At 36.3% G+C, this 27430-nt stretch overlaps 2 protein-coding genes and 1 pseudogene across 3 annotated transcripts in view; all 3 read right to left on the reverse strand.

The window, feature by feature from the left end:
* Window positions 1-6321: 6321 nt before the first annotated feature.
* On the reverse strand, window positions 6322-8588 carry LOC6566629 (alcohol dehydrogenase-related 31 kDa protein). The gene is made up of 3 exons (XM_001992835.2): window positions 8433-8588; window positions 7041-7445; window positions 6322-6707 (listed from the first exon to the last, which is right to left on the reverse strand). The coding sequence occupies exons 1-3, from the start codon at window positions 8526-8528 to the stop codon at window positions 6384-6386; spliced, it is 825 nt and encodes a 274-aa protein (XP_001992871.1). The 5' UTR covers window positions 8529-8588; the 3' UTR covers window positions 6322-6383.
* A 77-nt stretch (window positions 8589-8665) lies between these two features.
* On the reverse strand, window positions 8666-9905 carry LOC6566630 (annotated as a pseudogene).
* A 1025-nt stretch (window positions 9906-10930) lies between these two features.
* The window catches only part of LOC6566681 (bone morphogenetic protein receptor type-1B), a 45465-nt gene continuing 28965 nt past the window's right edge, over window positions 10931-27430 (reverse strand). The window contains exons 1-3 of one of the 2 annotated variants that reach the window (XM_032739154.2): window positions 26375-26648; window positions 13615-13802; window positions 10996-13549 (exon numbers count right to left, since the gene is read on the reverse strand). In XM_032739154.2, coding sequence (XP_032595045.1) covers window positions 12242-13549; window positions 13615-13802; window positions 26375-26408 — 1530 coding nt within the window. In that variant the 5' untranslated portion in view covers window positions 26409-26648 and the 3' untranslated portion in view covers window positions 10996-12241. Of the gene's footprint in view, window positions 13550-13614; window positions 13803-26374; window positions 26649-27430 lie in introns of those variants that run through there. The other variant, XM_032739153.2, reaches the window with a different exon arrangement.

Raw genomic sequence — 27430 nt, forward strand, 5'->3', positions numbered from 1 at the left:
GTGCTGCGGGTGCCGGTGAGGGGGTAACGGGCACAACGACTAACGCCAGTCAGTGCCAGGCCAAAGGACATTTCCAATTTATTTACGCTCAGAGGCACTTTGTCTGACTTGCCTCGCCTCCAACTCGGCTCGCCTCTCCTCGACTCAACAGCAGCAACTCCCACTCCTACTCCTACTCCCTCTCCCTATCCCTCTCCGCCCTCTCACTCCAACTACTGCGCTGCGTATGACAGTATTTGTGTAGTCTGTCAGTTAGAAAGATAGAGATGGGGAGAGAGAGAGTCTGTAGACCACTTTTCTTTTTCATTTTCATTTTCTTTTCTTTTTATTTTTTGTGTGTGTTTCGTTCACATTTTGACAGCAAAATGTTCCTTCTGGTTGTGTTAGCGTGAAAAGTGTTGAAAGGTGTGAAAATGAAAATTTACTACTTACCACTAAGATTTATGCTCTCCATATTTCTTTTAGTCTGTGCTGTGCTGTGCTGGACAACGGCAAAGTGCAAACTGCAAATTGCAGGCAACTGTGGCATGGACACTAGACTTTTATGACATCAACATACAGAGACAGACAGAGAGACAGAGAAAGGCAGAGAGAGACTGAGAGAGACAGATAGAGAAAGAGAAAGAGTCATTTGGTTTTGGGTCACTTTATTTTGCTGTTACAATTTGGGACTTTTCTGCTTGTTCGGCTATGATTTGAAGTTAGTAAACTAACTAAAAGACTGGCTTATTTATTTGCGCTGTTGACATTATAATAAACTTTTTGCAATCTAAAAAGTTTCTTTTTTTGCTGAAAATTCCAACTAATCAAAGGACACTGCCCGCCTAGCTGGCATATAGCGTTGACAACTTGGCAATTCCAGATTATGTTTAGCATTTGATTTCAATTCTTTAGCAAATAAAATGCAATTAAATAAATCAAATCAAAATTATTTACTTACTGCTTATCGATGAAGAAGTTGTTTCTCCTCTTGTAAACATATTGCATATATCATTTATTAATAACTTAAGGATATCTGAATTGTTCTTTAATTTAAAGTCTAAAATGTAATTTTCTGCTCAATTTGCTGCTTTAAAACTAAATCTAAGATTTAGGTAAACAAATTTTGAACATTAACTCATTTTTCATGCATTTCTAAAAAGCGTAGAAACTTCTCCAATCAATTTTCTTATAAAAATCAGAATAGTCTTTCTTTTTTCTTTCCAGATGATAGCTAACTTTTTTGTTGCATACTTTTTTGTTTCGTTTAAGTTGAAAAATTGTTATCGTTGCAATCATTTACAACAGCGACAAGCAGTTTAACATTTGTCAGACATGAAAAACACATAAATTTCAGCACACGATTAACCAAATGAATATTCCAAGTATGCCTTAAAAATGTGCATTAACAAATTGCTCAAGTTTTGTTCAATTATTTATTGCAATCCTCTGGCAAAATATTTGCAACTGCTCAACTCATGCTTGTCCTGTTCTGTTCCGTCCGTCTGTCTGTCTGTCAGTCTGTTAGACTGTCTAAATGCTGTCATCGATTGGCAGCGCAACTTGCCACAAGCATCCAAGCACAAGGACGTCAAAAGTGGCCGTCCAGCTTTGCAACACACGCACATGATAAATGAATGTGTTTTGTGGCATGCGACGAAATGCCAAAGTTATCTGCAAAGGCAGCTCTCGACCAGAAATACCAGCCATGAACTCTGCTCCAATCGACTCTGTTGTTGGCCAACAGTTGCTGCACTTTGGCACAGTTTATGTATGTTCTTAAAAGGCAAAGCTGCATTCAAAAAGGAATCACTCTCTCTATCCCTCTCTCCCTGTCTCTGTCACTCTCTGTACACTCAGAAAAGAAATCGAGACAAATTTTAGTAAATCGCCATCATTTTATTCAGAATGTAAATTTCTGAAGTTTGTGTTTGTGGCTCTTTAAAAACGAGAATTTACATTTCTAAATTTCAAGTTGAATTTTTCGAAAATGTAGAAAAAAATATGTCTAATTTTCAGATTGTTGTTTTCTTTCTATGTGTGTAAGTTGAAGAGCTTTTTTGTTACTTACATGATGAATAAATTTTCTTTACATAGTTTATTAAGTCGATATGAACTATAAATATAAATATATCGATATAGCAAAGCCTTTCTAATTTTTAAAAATGTGGAAATTATTTCTAAAAACAAATTAAAAATTATATTTTTTGGGGGTATTTACTAAACTGCATTTCAATTTTTTTTCTGAGTGTAACAGTTTTCAAGTGCGACGCGTAAGTGAAGCGGTAAACAGCAGCAGCAGCAGCAGCAGCAGCAGAGGAATTGGGATGAACTCTGGCTCCTAGTTGTGCTTGGCCACGCCCAGTTGGGCAAATGTTTGTTGCTGGGCGAGCTGAGCTCAACGGGCGGCGCCATTTACCAAGTGTCAAAAGCAAAGCTAAAGCCATTGTCGACATGACTTTGGACAACAACAACAATCACAAAAACAACAGCTACGAATACAACAACAACAACAATAACAACAACTTTTGGCCAAAAGTAAAATGCTTTGTTGGCAATCGCTGAGGAGTTGCCAGGACTTTTGGGGTCTTGGTCCTTGTCTGCTGCCCGAAGAAACAGCATGTGTCAACTTGGGTGGCAACTTGCCGCCCCTCCTTTCCCTCCCTCTCTCTCTCTCTTTCTCTCGCTGGCCGTAGAAAAGTAGAAAAGTGGGTGACAAGTAACCGGAAAATGTATTTTATTGTTTGCATCCGGACATTTCGCTTTGCCGTACTTTGAGACACACAACCCCTGCCACTGCCCATCTCAGCCACAGTCTCCACTAAATTTGTCGAGTAATTGATGAGATCGCAATTTTTCCCCCGCTTTGAGCAGAAATAACACATTCCAGCATTTAAAAGTTGAGCTTTATTTTTGCTAATTCGTTGTTACCAAACGAAACGAAAGATTTAGAAATTTACTTAACTTACTGTTGACCAACTACCAAACGGGATTATTTGGCTAGTTGAAAATGCCACAACAATGTGTAAGCCGCTAGTCGAAAGAGGGGCAAGAGGCAGCCACATGTTGAGAACTGCATAATTGCTGCAAACTGATGAACAATTTTATATATATATGCATATTTTTCCAAACTTTCTAACAGCAATTTCCACAACTTTTCATGCAAGTTTTTACTGTTCTCTTAAAGTTTATCATGTTTTCTAACATCTTTGCTATTTTTGCTATAATCGTTTTAAGTCTAGTTCAAAAGAAATTCATTTTAATTTTGTTAGTTTTTCATATTGCAGAACTGCATTTGATTTTCATCTGCTGGTTACTCATTTTCACTAGTTACATTTTCCACATTCAGAAGTGGATTTGCCAAATTCAACGTTTACTTTCGTTTGTGGCGCCTTAAAAATGAGGACACCAATTAAACTTTCGCCAATCGATCAATCATTGAATCATTGAAATGATTTTATTCGAATGACTGTGCAAGTCACCAAGAGCTATATACCCAAAACTGTAGAGCCCGTTTGGCGTTAAATAAAATATATGCCATTCATTGGTGTTAAGTAAAACAACTGCATTCAACAGTTCCCCAAACAGTTTATCACTTTGGAAGATCCACCGATCTGGAGGATTATTATAGCAATACATCTCGAGTACGTGTGTGTTATTTGTTATTTATTCATTTGATGTACTATTTTTAAATTTAGCAAAAGAGCATTTTTCTATTAGTATCGTTTTAACTATTAAAACCTATTTTTATTTTTTATGATATAAAAAGTAGTCAGAGTCAGAAAAATGCTCGTTGTGCTAACTAAATAAATAAATAAATATTTAACAATTCATCAAAAAAATCCGAGCATCTTACAATTTATTAAAAAAATAAATAAAAATCTATGTAGGGTATCTCGCAGTCGTGGTTAGACACGACAGACCGCATAGTTGAGCATACTGGCATAGATTTTGCTATCCCAAGTTGATAGATTGTCCAAATGTGCTGCGTATGAATGGATGACTGACTGGATGATTGACTGGATGACGGAATGAATGAAGGAATGAATGCCGGGCCTGATGTCTGCTGTCTCTGCTGACTGCTGCCTGCTTGATGCTACCGAGATTGATGGCCAAAATGGCTGTTGAAACAACGGAGGGGAGAGAGAGATAGAGAGAGATATACAGGGAGAGAGTGAGAGAGAGAGAGTGAGGGGAGAGGGAGAGGGAGAAAGAGTGATAGGTCTGCAACAGCTTCGAGCTCAATGAAGAAAAATAATCACCAACATCATTTATTTTCCGTTTTGCCTGCCTGCCGCCGTACAACACACATCAATCTTTGTTGTTGCCAAAAGTGGGCAGCAGCAGCAGCAACAACAACAACAACAACAACTATCGACCATGACCAGCCCATATATATATATATATATACATATACATATATATACTCGTATACTTTGGCGGGCAACGCCAAAGCTTTGGCTACGCACAGCTGACAGTCGACAGACGACGACTTTTGACGTTTGCCTGCAATTAACGGATGTGCTTGACTCCCCAACGCCCCAACTCCCCCCAGCCCCAGCACCCATTATGCTTGAAGTAGTGTTGAAAAATGTGTGCAGCTGCAGGTGAAAATGGGCACAGCGAGTGCTGCCTAATGACATGACAACCATCGTCGAGCTGAGCTTGCCCATTTACCATTTTACCATTTACCATTTGCCATCTAACAACATCAAGCGTCGAGTCATTTAAATCATTAATTCCCAAAAGCCCACACACACTGGGGCAGCGTCTAGGACCTTGTTGGCCAAGACCAATTTGTAGCCAACCAGTTTAGTCAGCAGAAGCTTCAGCAGCGGCATATTTTGAATCCTCGTTATGCCACTTCCTTTTGTTTGTTGCTGCTGCTGCTGCTGCTGCAAGTCACTTGAAAAGTCGTTAATCATTTTGCGGCGAATTTTCCAAATGGAGGCCACAGTCACGGGAAGCTTCGAGAATCCATCACGCATGGCGAATGTGGCAACAACAAAAACAACCAGAGCAAAATCAGCAGACGCATCAATGTCAACGTCAGCGAGATAGAAGAAGAAAAGCCACCCAACGGCTGAGAATGGATTGCCACGCGGAAGTGACAATTGTAAATGAAGATGGGGAAAATTACTTATGAATAGCAGTGGCATATGCTTTTTATTTTGCAATATTTAGATACAAATCAGAAAAAGCAGTTGTTAACACTAAAAGTGAAAGTTGTTCAAAATGTATTTGTCAATTTGAAAAATGTATTAGCCAAAGAAAGATAGCAGCCAAAAAGAGTACGATAAAAGCCTTAACCCAAAGTCGCCAAAATTTAATCAAACAAAAACAATTCTATTGTATATCAATATTTATAATTTGGCACCAAATAAATATAAAAACAATAAAATCAGTTTAAAATCAATTCATAAAATGTTTGCACTCTTCATTTTTTGCATGGTAATGTCATGAATATCAGATTGAAAGTGTTTTAAGCAGGATATCAACGGGCTCCACTTTAAAATATTATTGTTTATTTGTCATATTTTGTATCACTGTGCACAATTTCAAGCGAGTCAAATGCCGCTTGCAGCCAGCTTCAAGTGACTAAAATTGTTCGTTTAAAGTTGCGCATATTTTTAGCTCACGTGAAGTCAGCTGCGGTAGCAGTGTTATGGGTTCAAGTCAGAATATGGAGTTTAGCTGAGACACACACCCTGCATTGGAGAAATTCGTCTAAGAACGTTAAGTTTGAGTTCGATTAAACTAATACTCAAACTGAACGACTAAATGACGTATCGTTCAGTCGTTAAGAAGAGTCCCAAATCGTTCAGTCGTCCAACTGTGGGACACTTCTCTCCATCGTTCAGTAGGTCAAATTTTAACACTCATTTTCGAATAATCACCATATCTGGGATTATATGTTAATTTACGATTATAGATTAAATATTAAATATCTGAATAATAAAAAAAAAGAACGTTAATAGGAATTGAGTTAACGATTTCACTACTGAACGACTTGGGACTCGAGTGACCAACAAAACGATTTTGACACTGAACGAATGGTTCATTCTGTACAAATTTGTGTACTGAACCTACCAAAAGATATTGGGACCGAACGAATAGTTCGTTCTGAACTACTTTAATGAATCGATCTAAAAAGTCAAGCTGCAACGTAGCTGCAGAAATATCCTTTTTCTGAACCACGTGACGCAATTCCGTTTTATTAGCTCTTGCTCAACTGCGTGGCAGCGCTACAGCGTGGTAAAAGTGACCAGATTGTTTTACTTTAAGTGGTAAATTTAAAATTCAATTGTAGACTGATTGACATATAAATCAAACTCACTTAGATCAAGTTGTAATATGTAATTATATTTTGTTGTATTCATATAGTGCTGCTAATAACACTCGTGTTAGTCATCGTTCTCCCCATCCTCGTTGGATGTCGTCATATAGTGCACTAATTGATCGGCCATCTGCCAGTACCAATGCAACTTGACAAGCTCCAATCCGCCTTTGTCCGCAATGAAAATCTGTCCATTCTGACTGCACTCGATGGCGTTGACAATGTTCCTCGCACAGATCGCCGGAGATTGGCATGGAGCGGTCCGCAGGCGATCGGCAAAGCATTGGCCATACCTGAGGAAGGCGGTCAGCTTCTGGTCGACAAACAGTTTTGTGGGTCCGCAACAGACCGCAATTACAGCGACGCCATTTTGATTATAATACAACGGATCCTAAAAGGAGAATCATTTAGCAACCTTAACTTGTATATAAACTCAGAAAAAAAATTGCCCTAAATTTTAGTAAATCATCCAAAAGTGAACATCTCTTAAAAATATAAAATTTTTTAATTTTTTAAATTTACACATAAATCAACCAAAAATTTAGAAATTTTGTATTCAATTTTTAGAAAAATGTACTCTGAAATGTAGTTTTTAAAAAAATTTCAGAATTTATACTGAGTAATATTTATATATATTTGTAATTTACTTTTGGCGCCAAAAGTATGGCAATTTACTAAAATTTAGGGCGATTACTTTCAAATGAAAAGAGCGAAGGCAACTCACCGATAGACTTCTGGTGAAGCCAATTACGCCAAACTTGGATGCGCTGTAGGCACAAAAGACGGGTGACGGGTCCAATCCAATAACAGAGGTCACATTCACAATGATGCCGCCCTTTCCCAGCTGCTGTCTGTCCATGTAGGGCAGCACCGTGGCGCAGGTGTTCATCATTCCGGTTAGATTTGTGTTGACAGTGGCATCAATGTCCTGCTCATCGCATATTGTTGCACCATTGATCAGCACATCGATGTGGTCCATTTGGACCATGACCTCATCGAAGTATTGCTTCATATCCTCCCTGGCCATTGTCACATCGAAGGTCCAGAAAAAGATTTGCGTGCTGTGCTTAATCGACTGCAATTGAACAATCGCCTGACGATTCTCCACACTGTGCAGAATGGCCAGTTTCTAAAATTGGAATGCAAATTAGGCAAGTATGTACAACTCTGGTCAAAATAATAGTAACACTTATCACCGAGGAAGTGTTGTGTTTAATTGTGTTTAGTTTACGTATTTGGTTCTTAAGATTAAGCAATTCTTGATTTATTCGACCACAAATTGTTTCTTCATTTAAGCATTTTTTTACTTCCAACTCTTTCTCTCTTTTTGCTTTTAGGTTTACCAAATTATTACAATAAATGTTGGACAGTTTCACATTTAAATACCATAGAATTTATTATCATATTATTATTTTTTCAAATTATAAATACAATTTAACTATTCACTTTTAATTTTATTTCACTTTTTATATCAGCAACAAATGTTTGGCCAATTTAGATTTAAAGATCCGCGCAACTATTTTTATGTTCTTTATTTTATTTTATTTATTTATATTTTAAATTTTAATTTAATTATTCACTTTCCATTTTAATAATATAATATAAAATGCCAGATTTATTTAAATATTCTTTATTTTCATTTTAAATTTTAATTTAATTATTAACTTTTAATTGTAAATCATTTAATTTATACTTAAACAATTTTTTTTTTAAATATAATTTTAATTTTTTTATGAGCTATTTTTAAATTGTAAACTATTTTTTAGTACACATTATATGAATAAAGATACAAGTAAAAATTCGTATATTTCTTGATGAACTTTAATCTGGACATTTTTTAAAAGCGTTCTACTTTTGGACTTCGGGCGATAAATAATAATCTCTAATATATTTACCAAACAATTGCACAGCATATTAAATTAAATTGATAGTGAATAAACTAGTTAAATTATTTTGAACAGTGACTCATCAGAAATTCAGAAATACTCCATAAAGAGAATATTTATAAGCATTGTCTTATTGCGACTCGTTTAAAAAATAAAGAACTTTTTTATAGAGAGATATCAGAACTATCTTATCCAAAATGCCCCCTGGTTTATCAGTCACAGATACTCACTGCTATATTCTTGCTCATGAGCACTTTGCATGCCTCCAGAGTGATGCCCCCACAATCTGCCACATAGCAGACATGCTTGCCGGTCAAATCGAACATGTTTACCAAACGACCAAAACGACCAAAACGACTCGAGTTCTATTTTACTACTGAGCATTCAAATGCTGCTGCAACAGCTTTTGGCTACCTTCAACTTGTTGTTGCCTTTTTATCTATCCAATTAGCTGAGCGTAGCTTATCTCTTTTTCTTTTTTTTGTTCTTTATTGTGTCAATTCTATCAAAACTCTGTTGCTATTTACTACCACTCCGAATTGACTTGCCTACCATTGGACTTGCTCCAGCTTGCCCAGATCCAATTTCCAAATGGCGCCATATTTGTTGGCCTCAATGGCCTTGAGAAAACGATTGCCGGTCTGCTGCACATCCAGCCACGAGTTGAATTATTGCACCAGTGTCGTCCGGGTAATGCCCAGATTAATCGAGTACGCCGATATGCCAGTGATGGGCGTCAGTTTCTGTTGAGATTTTCATGGCACTTAGCAAGTGGATCTATTTGACTCTGCTGCTCCTTACTGCCAGTGAACAGGTGTAGCTGAAAGTTGCACACTTTTAGGCACTGTAAACGGACTCTTGGTGGATGATGATTGGGATGGGATTGAGGGCAGTCACCGAGCAGACGTTGACAACAACTCCGCCTGGGTCACCCTTGCGCTTATCCCAGAAGTCCATAATTGCGATGGTGGTATTAACTGTAACAGTGAAATTCACGGCAATCGTTTTCTCCATCTGGTTATCGTCCAGGATGCCGGCGACATTGATTAGCACATTGATTTTCTTAAACCTTTTGAAGATTCTTTCGAGTAGCTTTTTAGTATGTAACTTTCGAATTTTGATTCAGCTCCTGCAATTCCTTAATCGCTTTCGTGTTGTACAGCGTGTCCAGGATCATCAGATTCTAAGCGAAAAGGATTCTTTGGGGCATTTAGATATAAACTACCCGATCTGAGCAAACACACACACACCTTGGGGCCTTTCTTCATAATCTCTCGACTTGGGTCCATGCCAAAACCTCCCTGGCCAGCTACGAAGATAATGTTCTTGCCAGCGTTTGCTTCATCGCTAGCGTCGCTCTTACGTCGGCTCTGTTTGGATAGAATAGTTCCAGCTTCATTTGATTGATGATGATTTGATGATGCGACTTACCCCAATTTTAGCGCCCACCATCTGGAAATAAAGTGGTCGCCCACTCTCATTTTGATACATTTTGGCAGCTATACAAATTGGTATTTTGCTGTTCCGTGGCTCAATATTATTTGTCAGCTCTGCGGAGTCAACATTATTGAACGGTATCTTTTCGACGCTTGCCGAGCAGCAACGGGCTCTGGAATTGAAGGGTGCATGGCGCACAAAATTATGAACGAGCAAAGGAGTTGCCATTTTATTAAATAATTTATAGCGGTAATGGCCGAAAATGTATTAAATTCTTGGGTATGTGCTAGTTCGAGTGAGCAGTGCCTGTAGAATTAAAAATGACTTTCATATTCCCAGCTTGATTTTCAAAGTTTGATTTGTAAATCAACGTTATGTGGATAATACGATGACCATATAATGCTTAAATGTAATTCAATATAGAAGGTCCTAGCCTTTAAAAATCAGTACGATTTTTGGCTGACTTAGAGCTGTTTCCGTAAAAAGATATACCCTTTGAAGATAGAGCTTAACTACATCCATTTCAAAAGAACACATATTTTTAGGCTCACGATTTGAAATGTTCTCTGTATAAAATAAAAAGATTTGTCTAATAATTTCACATGGAGGTCACTAGAGTAGCTTAATGCGATTCTATCGTAGCATATCCTTTGGAAATCTTTAAGAATTTGACAGAGATAGAGCCTCTATATTATCGCACTTCTATTATCAAGTATCCCTAAAAGTATGCATCAAGTTATTTTCTCGACGGCAAACAGCTAATGCAGCAACCCGATTTGTCCAATTTTTAATGCAGTTGTTTCAAAAGTCGTGCCAATTCTAAAAATACTTTACTATTTGAAATTTGACAATTTTTGACGGAGATATGGCCATTTACTTAAAGGTTGGCCCTATTTCATGTATTGAATTTATTTTCGATTATTTGGCTGATATCCCTTAATATCTTTCTTAGATGAGTCTGAAGTCAAATTTTTTAATGCAGTTTTGTTTCAAACGAAGCTGAGCAGAACAATTTTGAAATAAATTTATGCACCCTTAAAAGTATGCCTCAATTTTCTTTCGCCAATGCAAACAGCCAATGCAGCAACCCGATTTGTATCCCGACTAAATAGGTACAAAAAGCTGAGCAGCAAAATTTTGAAAAAAAGTAGTTTTTGGATTTGTTTGAGCATTTTATTATCGCCTTTTTGTGCGCCCCTAAAAGTATGCCTCAATTTTCTTTCGCCAATGCAAACAGCCAATGGAGAGAGCCAAAGAACCTGAGTAGCAAAACTTAGAAATAAGTAGACAGTTTTTGTTTTTTTCAAAATTTTTTTTTTATTATTACTTTTAAATAAATTATCTAATGGTTTTACATACAACTTTAGTTATTGTTGTTTCCTTATGCACAGTTCAATAATAAATCAATACAAATTAATTATTTGTCCATATAAAGTTGCACTTAGAGCTAAGCTGTTTATGCAAAAATGTAATTTTAAGAACGTATTTGCGATAAGTTTTACACTTACATACTACGCATACAGCGATTTACATGTCAAATTTACAAGAATTTCTCATTATGACAGCTTACAATATATTTAACATATATAGTTAGTTGCCTGGATCAGATATTGTTGGCTATATACACATGAAAAAATAAGAAAAACAAAATACCAGTGCTTTCGAACAAAAACATGTGAAACGTTTTTCAAAATACATAGTAAATTTATATGAACGTAAAAATATAAACAGCATAAGACGTTTTGCAATTTTGCACCTTAAAATGTGGTTTTTTAAGTAATTGTATAACTATTTTATGTGAAGCAACCGCAACAAAACTGGACAAACTGTTTGCTATCATTCGTTCTTGTATATTGGTACAATAATGTATTGATATATAAAGATGTTTTTCTAAGGCGCTAATTTCAGTGAATTTTACATAAGGCAGCATTATCTTGCAAACAGGCAAAAACCTTCAACTTGCTTAAGCATTACAATACAAAAAATAAAGATACTGCTAACTTTACATGCGCAGTTCAAAAGCACAAACATCTATTCAGATAGCGTATTGTAACCATTGAAAAACCATTTAAAGCAATTTGCATGCATTTGTTATTTTAAGCTTAACTCGTACTTAAGCTAACAAACTAAATAGGTATACTTCAAAAGTGTACACAAGCTGACACAAAATACATCGATTTCATATTGTTTGTTCAACAATGTAAATATGGCATTGTATCAAATAGATTTCTCAAATAGTTAAAGCATTTTGTTAACCAATGATTATTAACGGCCTTCTACTATTAGTTAACTAACAACTAACAATTATCTTAGTCTAACATACAATCAGTGCGTCGCTTAAAGTTATTAGTAGGCACGATGTTCAATAAAAGGTTAATCATAGATCCTTAAACTTATCAACTTATCTACAACTAAATGATTACAAGTTTAATCAATAGAAATGAACAAAAAACGAAATCGAAACAGAAAAACTTGGCGAATATATAAATGCAACATAGGTCAAAACTGCAGAGACTTCAGAGCACTAACTAACTAACTAACTATCTAACTATCTAACTAACTAACTGAAACTAACAAATATTCTTAAGTAGTACATCGAGTTCTAGACAATCTTCATGGGCACATCGATGAGGCAGTCAGCCTCGAGCCGCCCAAGCGTCTTCTTCACACGCAACGCTGTGAGGCGGACCGTTGGATTCGGATGCCAGCACTCCTGCATGATTTTGGAGACGGTGGCGAGCACATCATCCTCCTGCCAACGCAACGGTATTGGCGGCCGGAAACCCTTAGCGCAGACGACTGCATGCATATCATCAAAGGTGGGATCCGAAGGCACCACATCGTGATATGGCAGCGCATAATCCTCACAGGTCGTTGTCTTGGTGCCCGAAATGGGCGTATAGCAGCGCCGGGCCATCTCCCACAGCACCAGACCCACCGAGTACATGTCGGCACGCTTGAACTCCTCGAACTGTTGCGGATTGAGGGCCTGGCTGAGCACCTCCGGTGCCATGTAGCGACGCGTGCCAACACGCGTATTCTGTGCAATGTGTATCTCATCCAGCTCCGAGATGTACTTAACAGCCAGTCCGAAATCGGCGATGGCACACTGACCGTTCCGCTTGACGAGTATGTTCTTGCTCTTGATGTCCCTGTGTGCGATGGCCGGCTTGCCCGGCGTGCCAAAGATCTCGTCGTGCAGATGGGCCAAGCCGGAGGCCAGCGAATAGGTGAGCAACTGCAGTTTCTGTGGATTGATCACCGATGTGGACAGATAATCGTGTAGGCTGCCAATCTCATGATAGTCGGTAATCAATAGCATCTGTGTCCAGCTGCCATTGCCCTTAATGTCAGCGGCAATGAAACCCAAAATATTCTCGTGTCGCATGAGGACCGTTTGATAGATTTCCGTTTCGCGAAACCAGGACGCCTCCTCCGTGGTGAAGAAGGTCTTGACGGCAACGCGTTCATCGCGCCACTTGGCCAGCCAGACCTCGCCGTAGCGACCCTTGCCCACCAGACGCACCATCTGGATTTGCTTGGCAATGGTGCGTTGCACCAGCAGTGGCAATCCCGATCCAGAGCCCGAGCTTTGCTCCACCAGCTGTGACAGCGGCGACAATTGTGAGTTGCACATAGAGTTGATTAAACGCGGCTGCTTGCGCAGTTTCTCGCGTCGCCTGTAGACCAGACAGAGTATGACCACGAAAACAATGAAGACGGACATGCAAACGACTATCGAGGCGAAGAAGGCCACGGTGTGTACAGATTCGCTGTGCACTGGCAACTCGGGCGCTGCCGTTGTCATCTTGGGCATGTAGTCCGGTTGTAAGCCACGATTGCAGAAATTCGCAGTCTCGCAGCAGGCTATGTTCTTGCCATGAATGTGCGGCACAGCGGCAACTTTACACTGCAATCGAGAAAGGTACATTTTAGTTGCGAGCCGGAATTCAAAGGGAGTTTGCTTCAACTAACCATTAGAAGACCGCCGTTCTCTTCAGGCGGCATGCAGCCATATGTACGCTCCTCCTCATAGGTGCCAGTCGTCTCATCGTACACCTCCTCGACGGCGCTGAAGCAGCTGCCTCCTGGCCGAGTCTCACAGGTCCCATTGCTCACATTGTTCGGACAGCTGCCATCGCAGTAGCAAGTCAGCGAGCGTGCTAAAAATAATACAAATATTTCAGATTCGATTTAAAATTTAAATATATAACATAAATATATGATAAGAATATATATTTCCTTAATTGAGTGCAAGTTGCTCATTCAAAGATTGAAAAAGTAAATTAATTTTGAAGATGTTCATTCATTATTATAACGATTCATTCAAGTGTTAATTTAAATAATAATTCATTTGATATATGTATATATTTATTGTATATTTTTAAGCAACTGTTGTTCATTCGTTCATTCATTAAAGTTATAATTCTTTGTTTAAATAGAATTGCTAATATCACATACAGAACCAAACCCAAAATGACATAATATTTGAGCTCAATTTTAGCTTATTATTATTTAATTTATTATTATTGGGCGCTTCATTTTGTGGTCATATTGTGCTCCTTATATTTATGGCCTTTGATTTTAAAACATGTCTGCTTAGGATACAACTTCTTTTCCTGACTATGGCGACATAATCTGCTATCTAATCTGCTTTTGACGATCCCATCCATTTGCGAGAGTTTGCTACTGACCACACAAAGTTTAGTTAAGTGACTTTTTGGTCTATAATGTCCTGTCAAGAGACCGGTTCTTCCTCATTGTTGTTACTCGCTTAAATCGTTTTTGATTATAGCCAATTAGAATACAATTGAGACCTGGTGCCTCTAGCCAGCTTAATTACCACCAGCTATGACTTTCATCGTGCATCAAACTTCAAACGAATTAAAAGATAAGAATTAACTCTTCCGCAATATTAGACTTCAGCTTAGCGAAGTAGCTAAGTTAAAAAATGCACGTCCAATCAAGATTATGTCAAATAGAACATAAATAAATTTAATTGACTCGGGATGGATTTTTCAAAATGGAATTAATAATAATTAAAATAAAATAAAGACGCATTTCTATTGGTATTTAACAAGGAGTGTGCGAAATTAAGCTGGATACGTTCCCACACATTTCCACACACGCTATTCTTAATCGACAGCATTTGGTGCGATTAAAAAAACGCCAGTAAAACGCTATCAAAACGCGCATGCGGCTGTGGCAAGAAAAAGTGCTGAGCATGATGCAGACCCAAGTGGTTAGAGATCTGGTGCACAACAACAACAACAACAACAACAATAACAGCAGCAACAACAACCGTAACCGTAACTAGGGGTCTGTCTAAGCCAGAAAGCAACTAACTAATTACAAGTGCCAGTTGTTCGATAACGTTGTCAAGTGACAGGAACGACTCCACATCTGCAATTGCGGCTCATGTTGCCTGTTCACTTTATGGAGTAGCAGAAATAGTCTATGCGATTTATGATTACAAGCACAAGCGCTGCAGCTTGTTACCATTTGTGCTTGTGGGCGTCGCAACTTGTGGTTAATGCAGCGCGTGTTTGGTTGGCCACAACAAACAACCAGCAATACGTTAACCGTTAACCAGCAGCCACTGCCTGTTTCCCATGGCTGATTCGTAAAGCAGCTACCGGACTTACAGGTAGTCGTTACTGCATTTTCTGTTCATTCATGAAAATCGCTTCAAGTGCTAAGCTGCAATTTTGTTCGTATATATATATAAGTATATAAATATATATGCGATTTTAATTGGAGAGGGAAACAGAGTATTGTGCAGTCGTTTTCATTTGAGTCTCATTGTTCTTGCTTGGTATTTGTTGGATTTTCTGACACGTTCGCCACTCCAGCTTTTTAGCATACTTTTTTTTTGACAAGACAATTAACGTGGCTAAAATAAAAATTGTTGCGAACTCTCCCATACGATCTACAGCAAAACTTAGCGGATGTGTGTCATAAGCTGGTAATTAATCTATCTGTTTTTTTTTGTTCTTAGAACCAGTTTCATTTATCTCTGACTTTGCGGTCTGATAACCAGCTAAAAATGGCCATTGAACAATGTATTAATCTAACAGAAGAAGCCAGTAAGCGTGAGTAGATATCATTCAGCTCTTAACAGCTCTTGTTTTTTTAGTTATCAGCTCAAGTGGACTTGGACTTGGCTAATAGCAAAAATGCATATCTGAAAAGTACTTAAATGATAAACATATTTTGCATTGTAGGACAAATCCATCAAATACAAATAATGGTCATAAAACTCAGTCGGAGTGACAAACTAAAGATACATTTTGTGGCAACAACCAATATACGAGCGGACGTAGTTGGCTTGGCATTTGGGGCATGCCGCGTCAGCCATGGGTGTAATGCTGAGATAATGATTTAATTACAATTTAATAGCTAGCGTAAATTACTACAACTCGCAGTTGCCATTTTAATGTTTGTTGTTCTATTATGCAAAAAAAAAAAAAATACAAAAGACAAAGCAGACAACAATTTGAACAATTGAATGGAAAGACCTAGCAAATTTGACTGCAAAATACTTTGAACTCAGTGTAATTAATATCTTACTCAGCTTAACGAAAATGGCATTTTTATATTTCCACTGAAAATCATTAAAGAGCAAACACTACCAGTACATACAGTCAGACAGAGCGGCATTAATGACTGTCATTCATGAGGAAAAATCGTTTGAATAGTTGTTAACAACAACAACAGAAGCTTGTCAACGCAAATACGTTCGAGTAATACCCATAACAAAACTGACAAGACCAGAGACACCGGCCAAAACTCGTTTACCTTCACCATAATGCCCTGAGTGCGTAAAAATAACTAAAAACCAGCAGGAATGCTCGAGTCGAAAGAGCTCGACTAGGACTTACCCTATCATAAATCGAATTTGTATGTGTGTATGTTATAGGTATATGAATATATATATATATATATATATATATATGATTCCGATTGTTGGTGTGTAATTCGTGAATCCTTTCAGAATCAAATACAATTTAAGTGTCTTCATTTATTATAATTATTATTTTTATTTTTTTTTGTATTACTAAGACTATTTTGTATTCTGTGACTACAAACAAAACAAATTATTAAAATAAATTTAACGGGTTTAAATAATCACAAGTAATCAGTTCAAAGCAGTAATAAAGCAGAGAATACATGAGTGCTCGTTAATCGATCTTTGATTAACATTTTATAGATATTCAATATCAATCAATATTGTCAAAGAATACACATTCTCGATTAGAAAGCTTTATGTTTAAAATTGCGTCTATCATTGCTTTCGTTAAGCAATTCATATTGATAATATTAAAAAAAAAACTCAGCAGACAAACATAGCTGGATCGACTCGGTTGTTGATGTTGATCAAGCATATATATACTTTATGGGATCGTAGTTATTTTCTTCTCACTGCAGCACAACTTTATTATACCCCTTTTAGACACTTTTAATGGGCATAAAAAAGTTGTTTTTAATTCTAAATCACAACCATAATAATTATCAAAGGCCTTATTATCTTTTTGAGAATGTCAGAAATGAGTGCACAATATCCTCAAGTCGCGCACCTTTGTCTATGGTCTGCTTAATGGTTTATATTTTAAAGAATACAATCTATTTGGGTTTGGTTTAGAGTTTAGCTTAGTTGTTTTTCCTGTTTTATTTTTATTTTTTAATTTATTAGGTTTGTTCACATTGAGAAGTGTGTTGGAAGCAACAACAATATTTATTTAGAGATTTAAATCTTGAATGGGGTTCAACATTCTTTTTGATCTTGTCACGACGAATCGCATTGAATATCAAATGCAAATGTTTGATTGTTTTTAAATTTGTTGCATGCATTTCCATTTTTCGCACCATAAAATGCTCAGCTAAATGAATAAACCTACACAATGAAAACAATTTGCGGCAATTCAAGATAATTTTGTTGCAACAGTAGGCGTATCCAATAAATAATAAAAATATAAAAACAAAAAACAATAAGGAGAAGCAATTAATAAATATTAATTGACTGGGCGTAAACTTGATTTAAATAAAAGTACTTGAACAAAAGTCATGAGACTACATCCATGAACTATACATATATATACATATATGCTGGATCAGCAATTATATTCGGTATACGATTGCAAAACCCAGTTGCTTTTTTTGATTGAACAGCTGGACTTGGTTTATGCTAGAGTATGTAATCTTCGGCGTGCCAAATGAAGCTCTTCTTTCTGGTTTCTTGTTGCTATTTACATTGAAAATACTTTGCATTTGTAGCCATTTCCTCTTAGAGCTTGATCACAAACTGGAATATATAGTGTACAGTAACGGTCAAAATAATAAGAGCTGTAGTACGAGAAGCTCGTCAAAATTATCATATGCAGTTTGTCAGGTTAATTGTCGTGTTGCGTGCGTATTTTTAAACATGCAAATTGTCTTACATATTTATCGAGGACCAATTTGGACTCAAAATACTTTTGTATTTATTCATTGGACCATTCAAATGATATTTTGACAAACTTTACGTTTGCTATTTTTGTTTTTATTGATTTCAGAATCGGTCTTGAATTTCTCTGGTGTAGTTAAACAGATATTTCTGACAATAATACGATCGACTGACGTTATTTAATGAGAACTTCATTCGAGAAAGCTCACTTTATGCGTTTAAATAAGCAAATTAATTAATTTATATAAATTAAAAATAAATTTTAATTTCAAATAGTCATCAAAAAATGATCGATTACTCAGGATTATTATTTATTATATTTCTTATTTATTATTATTATTCCAATCATTGCCAAATCGAGATAATGGAAGTAGCTTAACATAAAAGAATATGAGATATGATAAGAAGTGCAATGGAATTGGGATTATACATTCGATGTGGCAGCTGTTCTATTATTTTGACCGCTGCTGTATGTACGTACATATGTTTACATATGTAAATGTTATATTGAGTGTGTTATTTACCAACTGCGCGTTATTTTATTGTAACAACAAACTGAGGCAATGCTAGGGCTACTGTTTTTAAAAGCTACTGACTTTTAGCACTTTGTGCCACCAATAACAATCCAAAAGTGGCTTTAATCATATTCAAATGTACATACACACATACATCTATGTATTCATTCGTTCTGTGTCTATGTTGTCCGCTTTTCTGCTTTGCATGCGAAAAAAACAAGTTTCTTTGGAGTTCGCCCTTGTTTCATTGGCAGCAGGCAGCAGGCAGCAAGCAGCAAGCAGCATCCGGCAACCCACGCATTGAATTGTTCCCGTGGTATCCCTAATACACACACACACGTGCATAAATCAACTCTCTCTCTCTCATCTATGTGTATATGTGTGTGTATGAGTGTTGCCCACGCGCCGCAGTTTGACGCGTTTTTAATCGCATTTCTTGATTTCATTAAAAACTATGCGACACTTAATTAAAACGCATGCAGACTCTTAAAATTAAGCGACTGCTGCACAAACTGAGCGTGTGGCGCACTTTTTATTAAGCATTTTGACAGCGTTTTGATTAAGAGGCAGCCCCACAACGCTTGGCCAACAAAACGCCCACGAATTCAAATTTATTTGCCCAGCAGGCTCTGTCAAATAGCTTGCAAAGATTGCTAGTTTCTATCTAGTGTATAGTTTATATGCAGTTTGTCGTTTATATTGGCGTTGCCAAGTTTTAAACAGTCAATTATGCAAATATGCACATTAATTGCACTGGAATGCAAAATTAATAACAATAATAATAAAATAAGCACAGAATCTAACAATTAGATAGTATCTAAATTGGAATTTGTGACTAGAAATTAAATAGGGTATTTTGTAACATAATTCAAGATATTTTCCAAGCTGTTCAAATAATAAAAGCCCTTTAAAATTGTCAATCCAAGTTCAGAATTATTAAACACTTACAGAGCTATATTTTTATAGCTTATATAATGTTGAAAATTGTTGTTTTTCTGCTTAAGTCGAAACCATTCAAGCAAAACAATTTAAAATATTTATTTTTTGACTCAGTAGTTATGCTTACTAAACGGATGCTTTAGACGACTACCGATGGGATTTTAAATATATTGAAGTACACATAAGAAATAAAAATGAAAACAACCTAACTTGAAGAGTCAGCAAACAAACAATTAAAACATATAAGAACTTTCCAATATATTAAAAAAGATTCCAAGATTTAAACTCAATTGCAATGGGGAATCCACTCTCAATTAGAGTTTGGATTCAATGCGATTAGTTGTAAATTTGTTGCTTTTAATTGCCCGTCAGCTGCACTTCATTGTTGTTTACAACGTGTACCGTTTCCTACATATATATACATAGATATATATATATATATCAATTTATGGCGACGGTGTGCTATATGATTCATGATTCATCTAACGATTTCCGTTGCCAACGCGCATCCCATTATAAATACATACATATAGACACACATAATATATCATCGCCACGCATCGTGTCGGTTTTGCTAGGTGCAGTTCCCTCAGAAGTGGAGATACTCGATTTTGCTTTCCGTTTGCATTTACATTCACATTCACAATCACATTCACATTCACAATCGCATTTAGCCGTTTATCATTTCCCTTAAAGGCGTGGGATATGCTCGCTGGTCGTGTCGTAAACATTACGTCAAAAAAAACGCAACTGGCGGACGGACCGCCCAGGCTAAAAATACTCCCACTACAACGCTGCTGGCGACAGAGACAGAGACAGAGAGGGAGATAGATAGAGAGAGAGGGAGGGAGAGCTGCTCCTCTGCTCCACCTGAAATGCTGCGTTTTATGTCACTGCATTTGACTTGCCAACTGCCTCAAAGCAGCTAAAAAAAAATAATAAAAAAAACCCACACAAAATGAAATTTTTTGCTAGCTTCAGATTTGTCTAAGAACTCAAGATGACAGACAGAAAGTGCTGCGATTATTTTTGGAAGGATAGAAAAACTATGAAACCAGATACTGTTGACTTCCTTCAAAGAACACCCAAAGTGTTCAGCTATTTTCCATTAGCACTGCACAATGGAACATTTTGCAGCTGCTTTTAGTATTTTGAAATCATCCAAAGTCTGCCTGGTATTTAGTTTCAATTATATAGTCCATAGTCTGCCAGAAAATCAGATAAATTAACCAATTGAAAAATTAACAAAAGCCAAAAAAAATAAATTTTTATCTGGGCAGGAAATTAAAGACACAAGTTGCAAGGGCGGCAAGAATAAAAAAATAATAATAATAAAATATTAAAAAAAACGAAGACTACGTAACAAAATAAAAAAACCATCAACCCACAGTCTCAAAATATATGCAAATATATTTATAAAAAAATTTATTTACTGCAGACAAAAGAAAACATTTATTTTGGGCACATATTCACAAACATATGTATATATTTTGATTTTAAATATGCAGCAGTAGCTGCTTTGTCATTCGCCTCGATTCATGATTTCTGGCTCACTAGTTGTTGGCCGGCTACCTTAATACCCTGAGAATGCATTGATAATGGGCCCAAAAAGAGTAAGATGAAGGAGGAAGTTTATTTAATTTGATCGATAACTGACAGCGTTTCGCGAATATCGATACAAATCGATTTCCGATTGCAATAGAACACAACTGTATAAATATGCCCAGACTTATCAATTGTTAAAATTCATTCAATACTTAAAATCGGATAAGAAACACAGATTTTGTTAAGCAAAATCAATTTGCAGATCAGATCAGGGTATCTGCTAGTCGAACCCTCTCGACTCTAGCCTACTTGCTTGCTTGTTTATTTCGGTCTAATAAAGTTTCCGACTCGCTGTCTGCTAGCTAAACTAAATGCGTACTCTGACGTGCTCGCAGACACGAAACATATGTACAATTGTAGTACTAAATATAAACTAATAATAATACATGTTGCTGAGGCGGGTGTGCACTAATTGTCAATGCTAATTAACACAGCAGGTGGCTGGCTAAAAGCTGCAAAATTAATGGGAAATTTCAAATGGAACGACAGTAATGTAAAACTCTGTGCTATTTTCGAAAATCAATAAACTAGTAATTAAAAGGTTTCACTTGTTTTACTTTAGCTGGCTGAATGGAACATTTAAGAATTTCCACAAAATCTTTTCGCCATTTTGGACGAGTGTTCAGGCACAGCAAGCATATATCCTGTTACACATACTGTATATATATATATATATATATATATTTATGTGTATATATGCCACTCGGATCTGTCTCAAAATTGTCGACAGTGTGTGTTAAACACATGTGAAAATTAGTGAACAGATCCGTTGGGTTCAGTGCTGTTCTGTGATATGGATACACAGGCAGGCAGCTGCTCTTGCTTGTCAACTTAAATATATACAGAAGAAAAAAAAGACAGAAGTAAAAAACAAAATCAGAATAAAATGTATCTGCAAGATACACACAAACAGCAACAACACACACACACATCTCTCGGGCAGCTTCCTGCCCAGACAAGCAAACAACTAAAAATTCCATTCACGGTAAATTACAATTGACGATTAATCAAAATTAAATAAATGCATGCAACACTCAACACTCAACAGAGTTTTTTTTTTTTGAGCTGTGCATCTTGCAGATTAATTTGATTTCATTATGTGTGCGTGTGTGTGTGTGTTTGTGTGTGTGTGTGAACAATTAAAATGAGACCCTTTGTAAACAAAACGTGCCAGAATGCTAGCATCAAAAGTGCTTGGCTAGCAAATACTCCGTGCTCCGATTTGTACATTTGTTGTCGTCTTCAGCTTTTATAGAGACTCAAACAGATTAAGAGATTGATGCACAGAGTCAGACAGACGTACACAATAAGACAGACAGATAGATACCCTTTATAGCTAGATAAGATTATGTCTTTAGATAACCAAAAATAAACTCAAAGATACAGTTACTTATAAGAGTCCTTCAACTCGTATCAAAACTCATAAATCGAGGCATTTGGTTGATATGTCTTTATGTCTTTATATTTATATTTTTTATGTACTTGTTGATAAATGGCTAGTCAAATTGAAAGGAATTTCCTTTGACTATTTAAGTATCTTGTTGTTTGCATTTTTAATTGAGGGGGCGTATCTGTTAACTGTATGTACCATATACATATATACATATATATATATACATCTAATTTTTTATGCGATATTTCAGCATCAGGCCTTGAACATCTTCTGTAATTTCTTTCTCTTTTTTTGGCTCTTGATTTATGGCTTTGCATGATGATAAAAACGCAATCTACGAGTTCGCGTCTATTTCACGGAATTTTATAAGCTTTTTACGACTAACTTTCGAGTGCCTAGAATAGAGTTAATAAAGTTTGGTATCAAGTTGAAAAGAGCGATAAAGCATTTTAAAATGAATGACGATTGCAGTCATTTCCCTCATATACTCAAGGCACAAATAATCACAGACAGAGCTGCACTTGGAATATATTCACTAATTCAGTTTAAGTTAAGTAACTCTAAGATTAGATTAAATCGCAAAAAAAAACAAGTCTTTCGAGTGCCAAGAATAGAGTTATTATTGTTTGGTATCAAGTAGAAAAAAGAGAGATTGGCGTGTTAAAGCGACAAATGTAGCAATAAAGGATTTTAAAGAGCTGCACTTTATATATATTAGCTAATAAATTTTAAATTAGCTCTAAGATAAGTCGCAAGCAAACTACTTAGAACTGGGAAATACCCTGAATCTCATTTTAAAATAGATATTAGATTTATAAAATTGTAGTTTACTAAATCTGTGTTTCTTATCTGATCCTAATGAAATGTTGACAGTTGCTCAATAATATGTCTAGGTATCTTATGTAAAGTGTTTTAATAATCTTTATAAGCAACACTGCAATTATCAAACTAGCAATTAGCCAAGTTAATTGCACTTACTGCTAAAATTCTTATCTCAAGTACGTAGATTACGTTTTTTTAAGCCAGCCATAATAAAAACAATTCTTATCGCCAAGCAGTCAAAACAAATTTGCATTATTTGACTTTAAAGACGCAACAATTCGATGGTTGGACATTTGCTGCTGACTTTGCAACCAAAAAGAGAGACACAGGGGCAGTCAAGGGTGGAAAGAGGAGAAAAAAATGCTAATATGCAGGCCTAAAAAATCAATGACCTCTTTTGCGTGCCAAAGACGCCAAGTTGGCTTATTAATAAAGCAAAAATGATGAACTAAAATGTCAGCAAAAATATAAACCTTAAGAATTATGAGCAAAAAGCTATATTGTAAAAATATGTTTAACATTTTTCAAAAAATTATATGCATACATTTTAAACAGCAAAACTTTAGATTGATTGATTGATTACCTTCGATGTATTATGTATACCCGTTTAATTTTATAGATTCAGGTATTTGTTTGTCTAAATTTCTATCTATTTCTTGCAACAAAGTATCTACTGGTATAGCTCTCTCTTTGTCTATCTGTCTGTCAGTTTGTCTCTCTCGTCATGTGCACTTTTGACGTGATGTTGATATCCTTAAGCTTAAGTCATGTCTGACAAACAGGGTATCTGCTAGTCTATCTGACTCTCTCTCTCTCTGTCTCTCACAAGTCCTGCGCATTTTGAGTTGTTATTAATAGTTATGTTTGTTTACGCTAGCGACGCACTGATAAGATTGAGTCAACCTAGCATACCAGCAGTCGGCCAAGTTGTCGATCCAAATACATGTATATATATACACACACACACACACAAGTACATACATATGTGTGTGTGCATGTAGTATTATACCTGAGTTAGTTTAGTGGCACAGACACACAGACACAGTCACAAGTCACGTCGCTTTATCAGTTTTTTGTGTTTTTCATTGGAACATTTAATGTGTGGCGTATTTAATCATAAATGAAAATAATGATAGCACCTTCAGCACTTTCCCTCCTTCCCCCTCTGCAGCTCTGTCTATCACTCTGCCTTATACATTTATGATATTTGGGAGCGGTTTAAAGTTTCAATCAAATTAAAAACAAAAACAACAACAAAAAAAAACGTTTTAAAAACGCCGCACAAAATCAAACGTATTTTATTTTTCCCAAATATATTTTTGCATTTGTCGCACCTGGTGAATTTTAATTCCATTTCACGGGCATTTGAATAAATTGGGAGCCTGGACCGCCTATTGCGAATTCATTAAGAAAAAAGGCAGCAAACTAAATCACAAACAATGACAGAGATATATATCTATATCTATATATATATATAAATATGTATATACAGATATATATCTATGTATTATATATATAAAGAAGAGAGGCTTAACTAACACCTGGCATAGTTTGGCACTGACTGTGAGCAGTTAATTGGCAATCAGGCCATTTTGCTTGTTTGTTCACAATAATTTTTAATTAATTTTGTTATGTAGAGCAAACAGAGTATGCCATGCCATACAAGTGTTATATATATATATATATATGAACATATGCCAGCAATTATTTTTGGAATCTCAAAAAATCAGAGCTGACAAGTAATCAAAGATTGCTTTTAGCTTACAAATACAACCACTCAGTCTAAACCCACAAATAACATTTACAAACTGTAGTCCTAATCAAATACTCAGATGTATATCAAAATAGTTTAATCAGATAATAACGGGGCAACCCTTGCCCATTATTTTTGTATACCCTGTGCTCATTATAAATGCACAGAAAAAAAGGTTACATTAAGCTGAACCATCACAAACAGACAGAAGGCGAGACATCTGCCTAACGGAATGTAGGATATCTGCTGGTCAGTCAGTTTGAATTACTCGTTTGTTTGCTGCGACCTACCTGCACACCATGATCCACCATAAAAAATTAAGAAAACATGTTCAGCAAGCGAAGAGAGCATATTTAAAGGTGCAAAGGAGACAGACCCTGAACCCGAAGACGTCGCATATTTTAAGCCACCTTTATGGGACGACAGGCAAGGCAAAGACTGTTTCGAATAACCCTCTTGCCGCTGAATACCCCTGAGACAACACACAACACCAAGCGATTAGAAACAGAAAATCCAAAACAGGAGAACGAATTTGAATTGAAAAGCATTATGTGCTGAACAGCAGGATTATTTCGACATTGATTTGATTTGTAATATGAGCGTTGCATAGTTATGAGCCACAATCATTAGCAATGATCAGAATATTCCCTCTCTCTCTCTTCTGGCTTCTGGACAGGATTGGAACACAGTCTAACAAAGACAATTGTAGACCCCATCAAATTCACAAGCGAGTCACAGAATTATTAAACAAGCAAATATAAAAATAACAAGCGAGTTTTAGTCAATGGGAAGTGACTTACAGATACCCTATAAATAGTCATCTTACTGCTAATGTTGTTTGTCATAAAGCTGAGCTATATTGCTATGCAATAGTCTGGTTATATTTATGTATTTGTAATCGAAAACTTCAATTTCATCGATTATAATATAAATTTAGCAGAATTATGACAAATCCAATATCTATTAATTAGATTGTACTTCATATCGAATTATGGAAAGTCGTGTATGCCAAATTAGAATAAACTACTTAAAATCGTGTAACTTGAGTTTTCCTAAAGATAAATATGAAGTTTCCAGTTCAACTTCCTGTCACAATACAAATGTATCAAAATCAATATCCACTCGAAAAGAGTTTTCTACGCTTTCCAATATGCCCACATCGCTTCAAAAATACATTTTGGAAAAAGGGAGAGCATTTATTGAGCATATGCAGCAAAAAATAAAGAAAAGAAAAAAAAGAAGAGAAATGTTATATTAATATTTACCATGAGCCTTCTTCTTTCTGGACATTGGCGCCATGTCTGGAGATGCCAACAACCACAACAATAACAGAAACGATGATGATTTTTATGCGAAGCAGTTGAAGCGCTTGCAATGCAACCTCAAATGTTGTTCTTGTTCTTGTTGCTGCTGCTCTTGTTGTTGTTGTTGTTGTTTGGGTGTTTGGGGCCCAGTTGCTTAGCTCTCTGGCCGTGCAACAAAACAATAATTGCGGCAGCAACCCGAGCCGCCCGTCGACTGAGAGCACAGATCGTGTGGAGAAACGAGAACTCAGCTCGCATATATTGTATACATATATAAATATATATATATTTATATATATATATATATATGTGGGTATGTATTTATGTGTATATATATTTATATGTTGGTGCTGGCGACGACAACTCCTCTTTCCTTTTGGTTCGGGGTTCGGGCTTGGCTTGATTTTTTTTGTTTTTAGTTTTGTTTGGCTTGCGGCCGGCGGCGGCGTCGGTCAAGCTGGCGACACCATGGAGCCCTATAAAGTGCCCAGACTTGGGGACGAAAAAAAAATTATGGGTTTTGGCAAACTTGATCCCCAAGTTATGCTCTCTTCCTGCTTTTTTCTTTTGTTCTTGTTCTTTTTATGGATCGTTTATGTTGCTGTTGTTGTTGTTAGTTTGGTGATGCTGCTGTTGTTGTTTGTTTGTTTGTTGTTGTTTTTGTTGTTTGTTTGTTGTTTGTTTCTTGTTGTTGCCGCTGGTGGTGTGAGCGCGTGATCACCACGTTGATTGTAATTATATACGAAAGGTGGCAATACAAATCAGTTGAAATCTGACGCTTATCCTGCTCAGCCAATCAGTTGTGTGAGAACAATGTATATTTTTATTCAATAATTCAGCTACTTTTGTATTTAACTAATTGATTGATTTACACACACACACACAGACACACACAATGTTTTGGTTTTTTTTTGTCATAACAAAATAAGCTTATATATATTTCTAACATTCTTTTGCTAATTTGTAGCCACATTTGATTTATAGGAACTCTCAATTTATCTTTGCCTTTGATGGCTA

This window comes from Drosophila grimshawi, unplaced genomic scaffold (genome assembly GCF_018153295.1).
Source record: "Drosophila grimshawi isolate 15287-2541.00 unplaced genomic scaffold, ASM1815329v1 contig_1377, whole genome shotgun sequence".
Lineage (NCBI taxonomy): Eukaryota > Metazoa > Arthropoda > Insecta > Diptera > Drosophilidae > Drosophila > Drosophila grimshawi.